Genomic DNA, 17,969 nt, shown 5'->3' with positions numbered 1-17,969 from the left:
GTCAATTTAACTATCTACTGGATTTCACTTACAGAAGCAAAACTAAATTTCTCAAAATAAAATAATTTATTCCAGATGCAATTTACATGCGTCCCTTTGTCAGATTTGAGATGAAGTTATATCTTAGTCACTAAGAAACCAGAAGCCAAAGAGATCAGTCACTATAGTGGTACAAATAACCTCTGCATGGTTGCAGTGGAACCCTTTACCCCCACTACTGCATTTATTACTTGAGTCATCCTCAGGGTTCTCAGACCATGGTCTTGCTCAGGCAGCAGCAGTGACCAAAAAAGCAAGGCCAGTACAGTACAGTACTGTGTTGAAGGGAAAGTTTAAAAGATTTGATAAGGTAAGGAAACTTTCTGCACTTGTTTCATTTAAAAGCAGCACTTTTCTTCTGCATAGTAAAATTTCAAAGTTGCGTTAAGTCAGTGTTTGCTTGTAAACTTTCAAAAAAAAACAACCTCCACTTCTGAGGTTCTACTCTCATTCTAATGGTGGCAGCTGGCTGCTTTCACTTTTGAGCTCAGTAGGTCTCTAGTTATATGTGCTCTAGCCAGAAGGTACTTCCTTTCTGGCCTCTGCTCTAAGTTAAAAGGGAGAAGCCAGAGAATGTCAGTGATTCTAGGTATGTGTACACATATGCCCCTATTACTGATGGATGGAGAAAGGTAATTACTTTCACTGACTTTCTGCAGGTTGTGCTAGCTTATTCCTACAGATGGTGAACTTCACAAAAGTGAAGGTCTGGCTGGAAGTTTAGATTAAATGGACAGAGTAAACAATGAAGTGCCAGCACGGCAGCCCAGAGGCTCTCAACCTTTCCAGACTATTGTAGCCCTTCTAGAAGTCTGGTCCTGCATACCCCCAAGTTTCCCCTCATTGAACTATTTGCTTACAAAATCAGCCATAAAAATACAAAAGTGTCACAACACACTATTACTGAAAAATTGCTTAACTTTCTCATTTTTACCATATAATTATAAAATAAATCAATGGGAATATAAATATTGTATTTACATTTCAGTGTATAGAGCAGTATACATAAGTCATCATATGAAATTTTAGTTAGCTGTACTGACTTCCCTAGTGCATTTTATGTAGCCTGTTGTAAAACTTGGCCAATATCTGTATCTGTACTCCCTGAAAGACCTGTGTAGGGTGACCATTTTTCTTAAAGTAAAAAGGGGACAGGATGGGGCTGGCTCGGTACCACCCGCAATGAGGCTGGGGGTGAGCTCTGAAGGCAGTACTGCCCACCAGTATCAAATTTCTCTGGGACAAATTCCCGGTTTTGGTGAAAAAGTAGGGAGGGCCAGGATAGCTGAAAAAGGGGACTATCTGGACCAAAACAGGATGTGTGGTCACCCTACCTCTGCGTACCCCTGGTTGAGAACAACTGCTATAGCCAACATCTTCAGTATAAGAAGTTTTTCAAACAGAGCTTCGTGTACAAAGAAGGAGCAAGTAAAGGGGAAGAGGTGGAGACAGATAGTTAATGACTTGAAGAGAAAGCTCACACTTACTCCCCTCAGAGGCAGCCTGCTACACCCAATTTAGGATATTGGGATTGCATACTTAGGACAAGCCTGAAGATTTACATGGCCTTCATTAAGCACCATTTTTATCCAAAATAATATGTAAGTTTCAACTATCTGTTCCACAACTAGAAAACGTGCAGTGCTGTCCCTTAGTTGTAGCTCAGGATACTAAACTTAATCTCACGGAGAAGGTTGTAATTTAACTACGTCTGGATAGTAAGATCACGATTACTATGAATCTTTTCCTGTGCCAGGCTCCTCCAAGTATTTTTGACACACTTATGTTTCTACTTATTTTAATGCCTAGAGGCCCCCATTAGGATCAGGTCTGTACAACTACAGAATAAAATGGCAGTCCCTGTCCCTCCGGAAATTACAATCTAAACTGAGAAAAATAGCAGGAGTAACAAACAATGGGAGAGAGAATGAAGGAAACAGCAACAAGAATGTATGCCAGCACAGACAAGCTACATTCAGCAAGATAGTCATGCTCGTTGTACTGTAAGATTAACAATGTAACCAAGACTCCATGCCAATCAATCTACAGACCTTCAAACATTCACTTTTTCTATACAAACAACTGTGCCACTACCTTTCTGTGACTTCTTTTCAGCATTCTGCTGCAGGTCATTAGTTTTGCATTGTTTCTAGTACTGAAAAACAGCTCCTCCCATAAAAACCATATTATATGTAAGCAAACTGCAGCACTGTCCTGCTTTTGTTTGCTTTAATTTTGAAATCCTTTAAGCAAGACAATTCCATATTTATCTTTGTCAACAAGGAGGCAGGAGATGCCATATACTGTAGTATTTATTAAACAAGACAACTATGGCTAAATTTTCAATGTCATCTAGGGAATTTTGATGCCCAATTTTCATTAAAATTAGCATCCAAATCCCCTTTAGAACATCTCAGCATACATTTCGTAGGGGCTAGCTGGAACCATGACTTGGTGTAGCAGCCTTTTGCTCCTGGAGTAAAATGTTCATTACAATCAAAGTTACACACCCCTTAATCTTAGGGTAAAGACTTAGTTACAAGTGAATCTGTTCAGTGGCTTAGAACTTAAATTATTCCTTTTTGAAACCTGGAGCATGTGGTATTTTTCCAATCCCCTTAGAATTTTTTTCTTGTAAATCATCATATTTAACGACTGGTCGCTGTAGAACAGAACAAAAAGTTTTACTCTTATAGTTCATACTGTGTTACCAACAACATGTTGTGGATTAGGGCGAGATTTAGAAGTTGTCCCAATGATCAAGCTGAATTTAACCAAACATTTGAACGTTAAGGGTAGTTTCACTTCACTGCTCGTTTAATCTTTGTAATGCTGAAATTTTGTAAGGGTTATACAAAACTACTTCAACCTTAATGTTAAGCGAAGGCTTTTTTATGTGGCAACAACATTTATTCTGGTAACAAGAACCTTGCTGATCTGCAGGGAGTAAAAATTAAAAAAAGTGTACCTCAGAATTTGTCTGCTCCTTTGCTTTGTGTTTCAGTAATTCTCTCCCCATTCATGAAGGCTTTGGAGTAAATCAGCTGATGGAATAAGAAGCTGAGGGCAGTAGTCTGGTGCTGGCAAACAATTTGAAAAACTGAGTAGAGAGGTTTGCATAATTCACTGCAGAAAAACTACCCTTTAGCAAATTATTCCCACTTCAGCTAACAATGTGTCAGCGTAAGGAATTGTAGATGGCACAGCAGAAGCTCAAGAGTTATGAACACCAGAGTTATGAACTGACCAGTCAACCACACACCTTATTTGGAACCAGACGTACACAATCAGGCAGCAGCAGCAGAGACAAAAAAAAAAACCAACCACCAAACACAGTACAGTGTTAAACTACTTAAAAAAATAAAGGAAAGCAGCATTTTTCTTCTCCATAATATGGCTTTGAAACTTTACTAAGTCAATTTTCAGTTGTAAACTTTTGAAAGAACAACCATAATGTTTCGTTCAGAGTCACGAACAGTCTCCATTTCCAAGCTGTTCATAACTCTGAGGTTCTACTATATGTCAAAGATAAAATAGGTGGTTGGTTTCAGATTTATGCAATCATTAGCATGCAGAGAATTGCATAACTGCTTATCCCTCTTACTTGGAAGAGACAGTACATTTCAGGGTAACTGAAAATTAAATTAAGGAAAAACAGGAGCATAATGTATTACTATACCAACCAAGGCCTAAATAGTACACATGGTCCCTATGACTAGTGTCCATTCTTCCCTAATCCAAACACTTAACAGAATATTAAAAATATTAAGTATTACTATTAACAGGAAAGAGATTTAGAGACTGACCCACAGTCTGAAATTAGGCTACCTTACTATTTCTAAATTGTAGTCTTAAGTAAGATGGCTGGTCACATGATGCACCAGTGTCGATAGCTGAGAAAGACAGACTAATGGAAGATAAATGCAGAGCAGAAATAGCATAATTCACATTTCTTGAAAGAGGGCAATAAATACAGGCAAAAATACATTAAATACATTCCTAATATTTGCATGTGTAAGCACTGCTGTAGTTGCGTAGGGATTTGAAAACTTGTGCATGCCACCTATTCTGGTCAATACAGAGAAGAGTATTTGTGATAATTTAGAATTTCTAGAGATAATTTAAGACACTGATGTCTAAATGGGCACACGATCGCAGAACTACATGCATCTAAATAGACATCTTAGAATTGTAAGACATTGCACTGAAGAATAACACTGAAGCTTAAACCTAAATTTAATTTATTTTATTAAAATAAGATAATCAGAGGAACCTTGGTTTACAATAAAAGGCATTTTCTTGGAGCAATAAAAACAAAATTAAAACCCAAATCAGCAAGAAAAACTGTATACACTCAGTTTCCCCTTTTATAGTGCATCTCTCGGAAGACAGCATCAAATGGGTTGAAGTTGCTGTGTGTTTTGCAGAAATATTAGCCTTTCCTCATCCAAAAAAGCCTGTCATTCCGCACTTGATACCTCATTGGGCTGTAAGAAACAAGTCAATAGTACCAAAAAAGCTTCTTAAGTTACTGGAGAGGACCATAGCAAGATTGTGCTAGCTTCCTTCTCTGAGCAGTACTATTCAGAATATATTCCACTCCTCTGCAGAAGTTTTTCTTCTATGTGCAAAACTATTTTTGTGTTGATGTAGCAATTTGTTATAACACATTTCATCTGCTTCATGAGTACTCTTCGCAGAAGCTGATTGCCAGAATTAGTTTCTTCCTCTTTCCTCAGTCTTGTTTGTAGATGGCCATTTTAGTCAAAGTCCCTCAACTTTACAGTGGCACGTGGCATGGGACATCCAAAAAACAGTACCAATCTGCAATATTTCTTTCCTCAAATGCTGAGTCATTCTTGCTATAAAAATACCAATTTATTAAACAGAATCAAGACACAAAACTGCCAAAGAAATGTCCATCTTTTCTGCTATGGGAAAATAAGGCTCAAGTGCATCTATTAAAAAAAATAGTAATAGATTTTCTTGATTAAAGTCTCAGTTAACTCTATCCCAATAAAAGAAATGGTAGAAAAAGGCATCATGGAGAAATGTCCCTGTAGGATTAGAACTGTAGAAATCCTTAGCAGCTTGTTCTTAAAACTGGGAGACAGATAATCCTGCTGGCATTGCAATCCTGTACATTGAGGCATTAAAAAGCACAACTGCTATGACTGTTTTTCTTTCTCATTATTGGTTAGAGCAAGGGAGAGAGCGTGCAATCCTAAAAAATAGGTAGTCTTGTGGATGTTAATGTGCATGAATTTATGTCCTCTGTGTGGGCTGCACGATGCAGAGAAGGTTCAGAAGCGCTACGGTTGATTTTGGGTAAAGAATGCTGCAGCAATTCAATGGAAGACAGTATCTGGAAAAAAAATGAACACCAAAAGGAAACTTTTATTTCAAGAAGGTCTGTTAGAAACAACGTGCCTGAAAATCTGTTTTTAATCCCAAACCTCAGTTTATTATGGGATTTGAGTGTCCTTCAAGATCAGTAATTGGCTTTCATTGGAACACTGGTCAGAATTGTCTAGTTATAGTAACCTGCCGGTTGAGTAGTCAAAGCATGGCCTATCAGGCTGAAAGGGCTATACTACATAAAGGTTTATAATAACAATGAAAATTTAAGTGAGTAATTGCACAGTGGTGGGATTCCTTCCTCAAATTCTTCCATGTGATGATCATCAAGTTTCCTCTACAAGAGATTAAGAATATAAAACCTGCCACATTGGGTCAGAAAATTGGGTCCATCTTGCCCAGTATCCTGTCTCCGACAGTGGCACATACCAGAGCTTCAGGGGGCATGTACGGAACAGTGCAATGATGGAGTCATTCATCTATCTTCCACTCCAGACTTCTGGCAGTCAGAGGTTTAGGGTCACCATGAGCACGGCATTGCAGCATCCCCAACAATTCTGGCTAATAGCTATTGATGGACCATGAATTTATCTAGATCTTTTTGGAAACCAGTTATACTTTTGGCTATTACAACATCCCATGGCAAGCAGCTCCCCAGGTTAGTTGTGTGAAAAGAGTACTTCCTCTTGTTTGTATTAAACCTGCTGCCTATTAATTTCATAGGGTGACCCTTTTTTTTTTTATTGTGTGAAAGGATTAACGACACTTCTCCCTCGCCTTCTGTGATTTTATTTAGATGTCTCTTTCCTAAGATGAAGAGCCCTAATTTTTTTTTTTAAATCTCTCATATAGAAGCCATTCCATACCCCTGATCATCTTTGTTCCCCTTCTCTGAACCTTTTCCAATTCCACTATATCCTTTTTGAAATGCAGCAATCAGAATCGGACATAGTATTCAAGGTGTGGGTGCACCACAGATTTATATAATGGCATCATATTTTCTGTCTTGTTTTCTATCCTTTTTCTAACACGCTGTTAGCCATTTTGACAATTGATACACATGGAGCAGAAGTTTCCAGAGAACAATCCACAGTGACTCCAAGATCTCTTTCCTGGGTGGTAACAGTTAATTTAGAACCCATCATTGCATACAGTTTGGTTTATTTTTTCCAACATGCATTACTTTGCACTTATCTACCTTGATTTTCATCTGCTTTTTTGTTGCAATTTTGTGAGATCCCTTTGTAACTCTTCGCAGTCAGCTTTGGACTTAACTAACTCGAATAATTTTGTATCATCTGCAAACTTTGTATCAAGTGCAAACACTTCTCTGTTCACCCCCTTTTGCAGAACATTAATGAATATGCTGGATAGCACAGGTCTCAATATAGATTCTTGGGGGACCCTGCAGTTCACATCTTTCCACTGTGAAAACTGACCATTTATTCCTACCCTTTGTTTCCTATTTTTCAAACAGTTACTGATCCATGAGAGCACCTTCCCTCTTATCCCCTAGCTATTAGCTTCCTTAAGAGCTGTTGGTGAGGGACCTTGTCTATGAATTTCAGGAAGTCCAAGTACACTGTATCAACTGGGTCACCCTTTCCACATGCTTGTTGACTCCCTTGAATTCTAGTAGATTGGTGAGGCATGACTTCTCTTTACAAAAGCTGTGATGCTTCTTCCCCAACAAACTATGTTTATCTACGTGTCTGATAATTCTGTTTTTTATTAGTTTCTTCTAACTTTCCAGGTAAAGTCAGGCTCACCAGTCTGTAAATGCCAGAATCTCTTTAAGCTCTTTTTAAAAGTAAGCACTACATTAGCTACCTTCCAGTCATCTGGTACAGAGGTTGATAATAAATTACATACCACAGTTGTTAGTTCTGCAGTTTTATATTTGAATTCCTTCAGAACTCTTCAGTGAATAAGTAACTGATCCTTGTGACTTGTTACATTTTAGTTTATCTATTTGTTCTAAAACCTTTTCTACTGACATCAATTTGGGCCAGTACTTCAGTCTGTCACCCAAACAGAACAGCTCTGATGTGGGTATCTTTTTTAGTGAAGAACAATGCCAAGGATTCATTTAATTTCTCTGCAATGGCCCTGTCTTCCTTGAGTGCTCTAACACCTTTATCATCTAATGGCCCTACTGTCTGTTTGGCAGACTTCCAGCTTCTAATGTACTTAAAAAAAAAAAAATTAATTAGTTTTTGCATCTTAGCAAGTTGCTTTTCAAATTCTTTCCTGTCCCACCGTATTATACTTGTACACGTTACTTGCTAGAGTTTGTGGTCCTTTCTATTTTCTTTATTACCTTTTGACTTCCAAATTTTAAAGGATGTCTTTGCCTTTAACGGCCTCCATTACTCTGCTCTTTGGTGGTCCTACCTTTTTTTGTTTTGTTTTGTTTTTTAAACACTAGGGGTATAGATTTAGTCCAAGGGTCTATTATGTTGTTTTTAAGTAGTCTCTATGCTGCTTGCAAGCATTTTACCTTTGTGACTGCTCTTTTTAAATTTCCATCTAACTAGTTTTTAAAAGTTATATGGTACTGTGGCGGGTTGCCTTCTTTTGGGGGGGGCGTAATTTCCCACCTACAAGGATGCTAAATTTAATTAGATTACGGTCACTATTACCAAGCAGTTCACCCATAGTTACCTCTTGGAACAGAGTCTGTGTTCCATTTAGGACTATATCAAAAATTACCTCTCCCCTTGTGGGTTCCAAGACTAGCTGCTCCGATCAGCAGCCATTTACAGTTTCTCTAAATTTTGTCTCTGCAAAGGGAGATGGTGGGGAGAATTGTATGCTCTGACCATAGTCTTAGAATTTAAGAATCAGAATTTAGAGATAAATATTCTCAACAAAAAAAGTTTTATTTTATCAGAAAAATGGATATTTTTATAAAATCCCACCCATGCCAAAACAAAAAATCCAATGGCTATGGGGAAGTATGTAACTTCTGAACCCTTTTGTTGGGAAGCTGAGGGAAGGCATCTTTGTCAAAATACTCAAAAATGGCCTCACAAAACTACCCAGAGCAGGTTTATTTTGGAGTGATACTGAAGAAAAAACATGTGGATTCAAATATGGATAAGGCAAACTGGCAAAGTTAATGCAAACAAATAAATTCAAATGTGAATAAGCCACAGTCATCTGGAAGTAAACGGTTTTAACGCTGCCCAACTAACAGTATCTACATCAGCATATGTAAGATGACGTTTTTTAATGACATTTGCAAAATTCAGTGCAGTTTAGGTTATTAATTGTCAAGTGCTTAGGGAAGCAGGCTCATGCAGGGCATGGGTTTCAAAAATATATATCAAGCATAGGATACAAGTAGCACTTCAGTGCTATCCCTCAGTTTTCAGTGGATTTGTCTTCCTTCTTCACTACTGAACTTCATATTCTTAATATTATTTCTACAGAGTCTTTTTGTGAAACAGAGAACATGCAATGGATATTTCTATGACTGGTTTAAAAATTAAACTGAATAAAAATAGACTCCTACCTGTGGAAATAGAGGTCTTTCCTCCTTAACTTTCTTCACACAATCTGCTACAAGCCTCTTCATAGCTTTGGGACAGTTCTTGTACAGTTTACTGAGGTCTGGAGATGCATAACCTCGACCAACCATAAAAATGATCTAAACAAGGAGGCACAAACACAGGCAATCTGAACACCATTGGTGTGAATTACTTCAAGCCATTTAATACAGTCTTTAATGTGGAAGTACTGAAGGCAGGGAGGCAGCAGGTCCTACTGTAGTCAAATGTTTGTCAAAATTAATGAACTGGAATTGTGGTCCTGCTTTTCCAATGTACGACATTGCCAGTCTAACATCTAAGTGACACCGCATAGTTAGTTCATAATTTCTTCATGTATTAATTTTTATATAATTTATAATAGCAACAAGACCAGAGTCTAGAGCGTTTTCTGACATAACTTGCTGGAGTTAAAGGCTTCAAGTGACAAAGAACACAAACTCCATCCAGAAATCCAGTCCAATTTATGTCATTACTCATTAATCTACCAATGCATTTTGATTGATCAACACAAAACAGTATTTTTATGTTTAACTAAAAACTCCTTGTCAGACCACATATCTATTTAGAGGAGGCTATAAAGCAGAAGAAGGCCTCTTACAATATTTAAATGTGAAGGAAATTTTTTTTTCTAAAGATAAGCTTCAGTTTTCTTAGACTGCAAGCTAAGATGCAAAACAGCGTCTGCAGGTTTTGTTTCTTCTTGAGTAGCAGAACATTGACTCAGATTTAGCAATACTGTTATTCAGGCGTTAATGAACCTTACCAATGTGATCAAGGTGGTTAACAGACATCTAGTGATTTCTTGGCCCAGATTAAGCTAATATTATAACTCAGGATTTGGTCTGTACATATAGCTTAATAAAAATATTGCAACAACTGTATCACACTTAAATATAATTCAAAACTGCTAAATTTCCCAAATAGGAATCCAATTGCCTAACATTAAATAAAGTTGCTGAAATAAGAGTCTTACTACAGGACATGGGGAAACGTTCCATCTGTTTCAGAAATAAATACTGGTATTTGAATGGTAACAAGACAACCATGTTAATACTACTGATAGGCCAATGTTTTAGAACAGGGATGGATGTTTAAAGCTTCCACATAATTCAAGTATAATGGCATTCTGAGAATTTAATGGGATTGTTTCAAAAAAATCCAAGTTTGTTTTCTAATTTGATGTTCAAAGTAGTTACAATTTAAGGGTAACAAATGTGGCCTTCCTGTGGTTTCGAGTATGGACTAAGATATTCTAGATCTTTTTAGCCAACAGTTTAACTAGTTTTCTTCCATTACTCATTACTAAAGCTTCAAAAAGAACTCAGATCAAAAGACACTAGAAATAAAGTTGGCCTATGAGTTCAACAACATACCGTGCCAGTGCAGATTACTGGGGGAAACATATTTATTAATAAATTAATAGGATACTTGAATTTGGCAAAACATTCAGGAATAGAGAATATTTTTTTCCACTAATTTATTTTTAATTCAGTAAATTTCAGGATAATTCCAAAGTGTCAAGATTCCTAGATATTAATGTGCTACTGTTATGCTGGGTCATATGAAAGAAGTTCTGTATTAAAATCACAAATTAGTTTGATTCCCCATAGTTTAAATTCCAGGGTATTACTAATTAAGAGGTCTCTTGGGTTTTGGTCTCTTATTTGTACTGTTTCTCTCCCTCTCTGTGTGAAACCTGCAAGCTGCTAATTGCGTTAGTACATCCTAAAACAGAGTCTGTTCTCAAAGCAATACTTTGTAACAACAACTACTCACACAGAGAGAGAGACTCAAAGGGATACTTTGTAACAGAAACAGCACACAGAGACTCCCCGCCCTTTTGTTGTATTCATCTTGCTTTGTTAACAATTGTGATTAAAATAAAGAGAGGATGTACGTAGATGGATGCTTGGTGTGGATAATAAATGAATGATCAGGGAGGTGCAAACCTAAGAATCCACTGTTGATCAGCTGAAGAAGGCGTCAAGTGGAAACAACCAGAGGACCCCCAGAGGGCAGACTGGAATCCACCCAGCAGCCTCAAGGATGGGAGAACCGAAGAACAAGATAACATCTGGCAGCATGGAGCCATCAGGAACGTGCCATCTGCTGATTGATTCAGCAACAGCATGATGAAGCAATTCCCATAGACTGGCATAGGAAGAAATTCCTATAAAAATGGACTCTAGAAACGGAGAACTATGGGGTCTGATTCTGCAAACCAACTTCCAGGAGCATCAGATGAGCACCTGACAAGGCCCTGCTCCCTCCTCGTGTCCCTCCTGGCCGGTGGCTTGGCACGAGCAACTCTAAGGCTGGTAAATATGATAACAACCTTGCAGAACCTGTGTGTGTGTATGAATGAATGTGTGGATAAATATGAAATTGAATGGAATGTTATAGCTATAACTAACTGCTTACTATGACTCTTTCTGTATTCACAATAAATGTGGCATTTTGCCTTATTCCCTTTAATAAGATCCTGCTGGCTTTTATTTTATTGGTATAACATTACCTTCCTGGTAGAAAATCTAGACAACTGCAATTAATAAAATTTTCTTTATAAATAGGCTCAAACTAGAACTTCATTAGGCCAAAAGGCCCATGATTGAAATTAGAGGAGTTCTCACGTCTCTGCTAAGATTCAGCAGCAGTATGATAATTCACTACAGCGCTCTGCTGCAACTTTACTACTCTAACACCACAGAATACTGATCACTTGAATAAACCCACGGAGCACTTTATAAAGTTCTGGTATGCCAGGAAGTATCCTGTCCATGGTATAGATCAGAGATCAGCAACCTTTGGCACGCAGCCCGTCAGGGAAATCCGCTGGCGGGCCAGGACGGTTTGTTTACCTGCAGCTTCTGCAGGTTCAGCCGATCGCAGCTCCCACTGGCCGCAGTTCGCCGTTCCAGGCCAATGGGGGCTGTGGGAAGCGGCGGCCAGCACGTCCCTCGGATGTGGCTAGCTGTGCATTGACACTGCTGGTATTAATTTAAGATGATTTACCACATTATTATAGTGTCTACATAAACTATATATCCCAGGGAAAATCCTAATACAAGTTAAAAACATAAAATGTAAACACTTTTGCACACATTCAGTAAACAGATTGCATATTCCCCAGAAATACAATGCATTATACCAGAGTTGAATATTTCTCACCTGATCTCGGTTGTTAATATGGGAGTATGGCAGTTCTCCTGTCATCAGTTCATATAATACTATTCCATAGGAGTAGACATCTGACTGAAAACTAAATGGGTTATTATCCTGCATCCGGATCACCTCTGGTGCCTTTCAAAAAAACCAAATTAACAGCTACATTAACTGGAAGAAAACAACATTAGCTTAAGACACAGGATAAGTTGTTAACTTTCTACTCTAGTAAAGGAATTTTAAAAATAACTATAGCTATGACAGATTTTGGTAACTATGCAATTTGCCTCACAGTGGATCAAACCCACTACACTGGATGATAACTAACAGAGAAGCAACGTTCACATTTAACAGTTTACCATTAGGTAAAATACTTACTATTCTTACTCCTAGTATACTATTGTACATGTAAAGCGGCAAAATTAAGCATAATTACTGGTTCAGTTCCATCATTGTCAATTTATAAACTAAAATAACCAAGACGACAGAAGGAGCAATCTGCTTTGCTGAAAAGAACAGCAGCCTGTACATGGTTTCAGTAAATCTGCACAGGTCCTGATGTCCAGACAGGCAAATAAAAACAAAACAAAAAAATTTCTCTGCAGAATTTCTCACTTTGCCACAAAAATATGTATTTTCACATATCATTGATAGTTGCGCACATATATTGATCAGGCTTGGGATCAGAGAAGAACATAATGCAGGGCCCAGCATATTCTACTAACCTTTTAAAGCTACTAAGTAAGTGGAGTGAAAAATGGGAGTTTTTCCCAACAGTGGACATGTACTAAAATAATACACCCACATTCCCTGTGGAAGCCACACACATCTTTATACTTCACCTATTTTCTTGCTTTTCTTTTAGTTTTTTCATATAAACACCAAACGTTATATTTTAAGGAACTTTTTTGTGTCTTAATCACTCATTTAAAAACTAACAGAATTAGAGCATGTGTTGTGATTCATAGGTACCAGTCTTTGGCCTTTGTACTGTTGTTAAAAGGGGTTGGAGGAAAGAAGAATAATGTATCAGCCTCCAAGACTTGGAGGAAAAAGGCAGAAAATCCAATAGTTCCAAGCCTGATGGAGGGAGTGGATTCCCATGATAAACTGTCTTTCTGTTTTAACATCCTGATGCCAGAGACCACAGGGCACTGTATTTAAAAGGAACATCATCAATTGACAGGTTTCAGAGTAACGGCCATGTTAGTCTGTATTCGCAAAAAGAAAAGGAGTACTTGTGGCACCTTAGAGACTAACCAATTTATTTGAGCATAAGCTTTCGGGAGCTACAGCTCACTTCATCAGATGCATACTGTGGAAACTGCAGAAGACATTATATACACAGAGACCATGAAACAATACCTCCTCCCACCCCACTCTCCTGCTGGTAATAGCTTATCTAAAGTGATCACTCTCCTTACAATGTGTATGATAACCTGGATTTGTACTGGAAATGGCCCACCTTGATTATCATACACATTGTAGGGAGAGTGGTCACTTTGGATAAGCTATTACCAGCAGGAGAGAGAGTTTGTGTGTGTGGTTTTTGGGGGAAAAAAAGGGGGGGGGGACCTGGATTTGTGTTGGAAATGGCCCACCTTGATTTTTCTCTCCCCTACCCCCCTTTTTTTTTTCTCCAAAAACCACACACACAAACTCACTCTCCTGCTGGTAATAGCTTATCCAAAGTGACTACTCTCCCTACAATGTGTATGATAATCAAGGTGGGCCATTTCCAGCATAAATCCAAGTTTAACCAGAACATCTGATGGGGGGCGGTAGGAAAAAACAAGGGGAAATAGCCACTCCCAGTCTCTATTTAAGCCTAAATTAATAGTATCCAATTTGCAAATGAATTCCAATTCAGCAGTTTCTCGCTGGAGTCTGGATTTGAAGTTTTTTTGTTTTAAGATAGCGACCTTCATGTCTGTAATTGCGTGACCAGAGAGATTGAAATGTACTCCGAGGGGTTTATGAATGTTATAATTCTTGACATCTGATTTGTGTCCATTTATTCTTTTACGTAGAGACTGTCCAGTTTGACCAATGTACATGGCAGAGGAGCATTGCTGGCACATGATGGCATATATCACATTGGTGGATGTGCAGGTGAACGAGCCTCTAATAGTGTGGCTGATGTTATTAGGCCCTGTGATGGTCTCCCCTGAATAGATATGTGGGCACAGTTGGCAACGGGCTTTGTTGCAAGGATAGGTTCCTGGGTTAGTGGTTCTGTTGTGTGGTATGTGGTTGTTGGTGAGTATTTGCTTCAGGTTGGGGGGCTGTCTGTAGGCAAGGACTGGCCTGTCTCCCAAGATTTGTGAGAGTGTTGGGTCATCCTTCAGGATAGGTTGTAGATCCTTAATAATGTGTTGGAAGGGTTTTAGTTGGGGGCTGAAGGTGACGGCTAGTGGCGTTCTGTTATTTTCTTTGTTGGGCCTGTTCTGTAGTAGGTGACTTCTGGGAACTCTTCTGGCTCTATCAATCTGTTTCTTCACTTCTGCAGGTGGGTATTGTAGTTGTAAGAATGCTTGATAGAGATCTTGTAGGTGTTTGTCTCTGTCTGAGGGGTTGGAGCAAATGCGGTTGTATCGCAGAGCTTGGCTGTAGAGGATGGATCGTGTGGTGTGGTCAGGGTGAAAGCTGGAGGCATGTAGGTAGGAATAGCGGTCAGTAGGTTTCCGGTATAGGGTGGTGTTTATGTGACCATTGTTTATTAGCACTGTAGTGTCCAGGAAGTGGATCTCTTGTGTAGACTGGACCAGGCTGAAGTTGATGGTGGGATGGAAATTGTTGAAATCATGGTGGAATTCCTCAAGGGCTTCTTTTCCATGGGTCCAGATGATGAAGATGTCATCAATATAGCGCAAGTAGAGTGGGGGCGTTAGGGGACGAGAGCTGAGGAAGCGTTGTTCTAAATCAGCCATAAAAATGTTGGCATACTGTGGGGCCATGTGGGTACCCATAGCAGTGCCGCTGATCTGAAGGTATACATTGTCCCCAAATGTAAAATAGTTATGGGTAAGGACAAAGTCACAAAGTTCAGCCACCAGGTTAGCCGTGACATTATCGGGGATAGCGTTCTTGACGGCTTGTAGTCCATCTTTGTGTGTAATGTTGGTGTAGAGGGCTTCTACATCCATAGTGGCCAGGATGGTGTTATCAGGAAGATCACCGATGGATTGTAGTTTCCTCAGGAAGTCAGTGGTGTCTCGAAGGTAGCTGGGAGTGCTGGTAGCGTAGGGCCTGAGGAGGGAGTCTACATAGCCAGACAATCCTGCTGTCAGGGTGTCAATGCCTGAGATGATGGGGCGCCCAGGATTTCCAGGTTTATGGATCTTAGGTAGTAGATAGAATATCCCAGGTCGGGGTTCCAGGGGTGTGTCTGTGCGGATTTGATCTTGTGCTGGAAATGGCCCACCTTGATTTTCATACACATTGTAAAGAGAGTGGATGGGCTATTACCAGCAGGAGAGTGAGTTTGTGTGTGTGTGTGGGGGGGGGGGCGGAGGGTGAGAAAACCTGGATTTGTGCTGGAAATGGCCAACTTGATTATCATACACATTGTAAGGAGAGCGATCACTTTAGATAAGCTATTACTAGCAGGAGAGTGGGGTGGGAGGAGGTATTGTTTCATGGTCTCTGTGTATATAATGTCTTCTGCAGTTTCCACAGTATGCATCCGATGAAGTGAGCTGTAGCTCACAAAAGCTTAGGCTCAAATAAATTGGTTAGTCTCTAAGGTGCCACAAGTACTCCTTTTCTATTATCAATTGAATTTTTTAAAATTGACTCATTTTAAGTTTGACAGCACCTACCCCCTAAATAAGATGTACAGAAGTGCAGGGGAAGTTTTTAAATTCTGTTTCAAAAGACTCCTAATGTTTTTCTGCTTTCCTAACACACAAAAATGTTCAAAGTTAACAAACTAAAGAAATCTTCCTCTCCCAACACCACCAATCTCTTTCAAGTATAATAATTGAATGTGCTATTTGTAATAAATGTAGGCATACAAGTTTCAGAAATGTGATTTTCAAGTTGACTGACTAATCATTCTTTTTTCATGATGACAAATACCATCAATATGAGGCTTCTCTATGACTACATGCGTTCCTATTCACAAATCAGCAGTTGATATAATCAGCAGACTTTTATTCCCTAATAGAATTTATACTGCAAATATTTAACAATGAAGAAATGTTTGTAAAAGAATGTAAAGTTAAGGTTGAAAAAAAAACAGATGGTATGCTAGAGCCACTACAAAACACAGAAATAAAATCAACTTGTGCCCTGACAAATGCAGCCAGAAACTGATTGAAAGAAACATGGCTGAATGATTCTGCTCTCATAAACCCAGACATAAACCACTAAATAGCTTTCCTTGATCAATTTCTTCAGAAACCTTCTACCAAATTTTTTTTTTTTTTTGGTCTGGGGTAGGGATGAGGGGAGTGACCAAGCATGCTAAGAATACCAATGTGGATATTGCCGCTGAAGCAGAGACTCAGTCTAGCCACCTAAACTCAGAGCCACGGGGTCACATGGGCTTGAGAGAGCCCAAGCAGTCACCTGATCCACAGAGCTGTTTTTTTGGATTAAATGCATTACAGAATTCATCAGTGGAATTAAGAAAGTTAGAGCTTTTCACGCTTGGAGAGGGAAGCTATTTGGAACTGAAGTATTGACACAATGATATATGTTTCCATCTCACTGTATTTTTTTACATTTCTAAGTTAACCTGTTGAAATGAATGGGGTGATTCAAAATTCTCAGTGCTATTGTTTCAGGTGGTTTGCAGACTTGAATAAAACAGCATTGGTTTATACTCCATTCAAGTTTTCCCGATTTTCTTCACAATCATGAGGACTAGAAACATGGATGTTTTTGTTTTAAAATTTAAAAAAAAAATCTTGGATTCTGTGGCAGAACTTTTTTATACACACATAACAGCAGTGGTTCTCAAACTTTTGTACTGGTGACCCCTTTCAAATAGAAAGCCTCTGAGTGCAACCCCTCCTTATAAATTAAAAACACTTTTTATATATTTAACACCATTATAAATGCTGGAGGCAAAGCAGGATTTGGGGTGGAGGCTGACATCTTGAGAACCACTGCATAACACGGATTGATTCCAAAGTTCCACAGTGGTGTGTAAAAGTAGCAAAATAGATATTACTGTTCAGAAAAAATTGTCACGCCACTGACATGCATGAGGATATCAGCTACTACAAAGGGCCAATACTGTAGGAAAGGATAAAAACAACGATATTCCTCAAAGAAAGGGCAGGTCTCCCCTAATCTACAACAAAGATGAATTTGGACCCCTAAGAACGTTGGTATAACCAAAAAAACCCACACGGGAATACTGATATTTCATGAGTCTTGACAACAGAGGTAGTCAAAGTGCAGGCCACAACTGCCCTCAAGCTTTACTATAAGGTGTGACTAGTGGAGGCTATCAAACCAAGAATTGAATGCTCCATCTTGATGAAAGCAGCCCTCTGCTCTGTGGAAAACATTTCATCATCAGGTTAACTAACAATACTATGAAGTTATTCATTAGTGAATAGATCCAGAAAGTCATACAAATCTATGTCTACCTATGTTTAATTCTAAAAGTTCTTTAAAGAGTACCTAGAGGCTAATATATTTTAGTATTAAAAACTGTATGTTCTAAAAGTAGCACCATCTTTATGTGTAAAAAGAAAAGGAGGACTTGTGGCACCTTAGAGACTAACCAATTTATTTGAGCATGAGCTTTCGTGAGCTACAGCTCACTTCATCGGATGCATAGCTGTAGCTCACGAAAGCTTATGCTCAAATAAATTGGTTAGTGTCTAAGGTGCCACAAGT

The 17,969-nt window shown here is 38.7% G+C and overlaps 1 protein-coding gene across 12 annotated transcripts in view; it reads right to left on the bottom strand.

The window, feature by feature from the left end:
* Nucleotides 1–4,263: 4,263 nt before the first annotated feature.
* Nucleotides 4,264–17,969, bottom strand: part of RAF1 (Raf-1 proto-oncogene, serine/threonine kinase) — a 100,043-nt gene continuing 86,337 nt past the window's right edge. For 11 of the 12 annotated variants that reach the window (XM_084634760.1, XM_084634762.1, XM_084634765.1 and 8 more), the window contains 4 exons: nt 12,120–12,251; nt 11,810–11,938; nt 8,915–9,049; nt 4,264–5,404 (listed from right to left, as the gene is read on the bottom strand). In XM_084634760.1, the coding sequence (XP_084490886.1) occupies nt 5,264–5,404; nt 8,915–9,049; nt 11,810–11,938; nt 12,120–12,251 (537 nt within the window). In that variant the 3' untranslated portion in view covers nt 4,264–5,263. The remainder of the gene's footprint in view (nt 5,405–8,914; nt 9,050–11,809; nt 11,939–12,119; nt 12,252–17,969) is intronic. The other variant, XM_084634761.1, reaches the window with a different exon arrangement.

The sequence above is a fragment of the Lepidochelys olivacea genome, assembly GCF_965140295.1.
Source record: "Lepidochelys olivacea isolate rLepOli2 genome assembly, chromosome: 7".
NCBI lineage: Eukaryota > Metazoa > Chordata > Testudines > Cheloniidae > Lepidochelys > Lepidochelys olivacea.
Note: the sequence above shows the minus strand (reverse complement) of the source record. Positions and strands in the feature narration are given on the sequence as shown.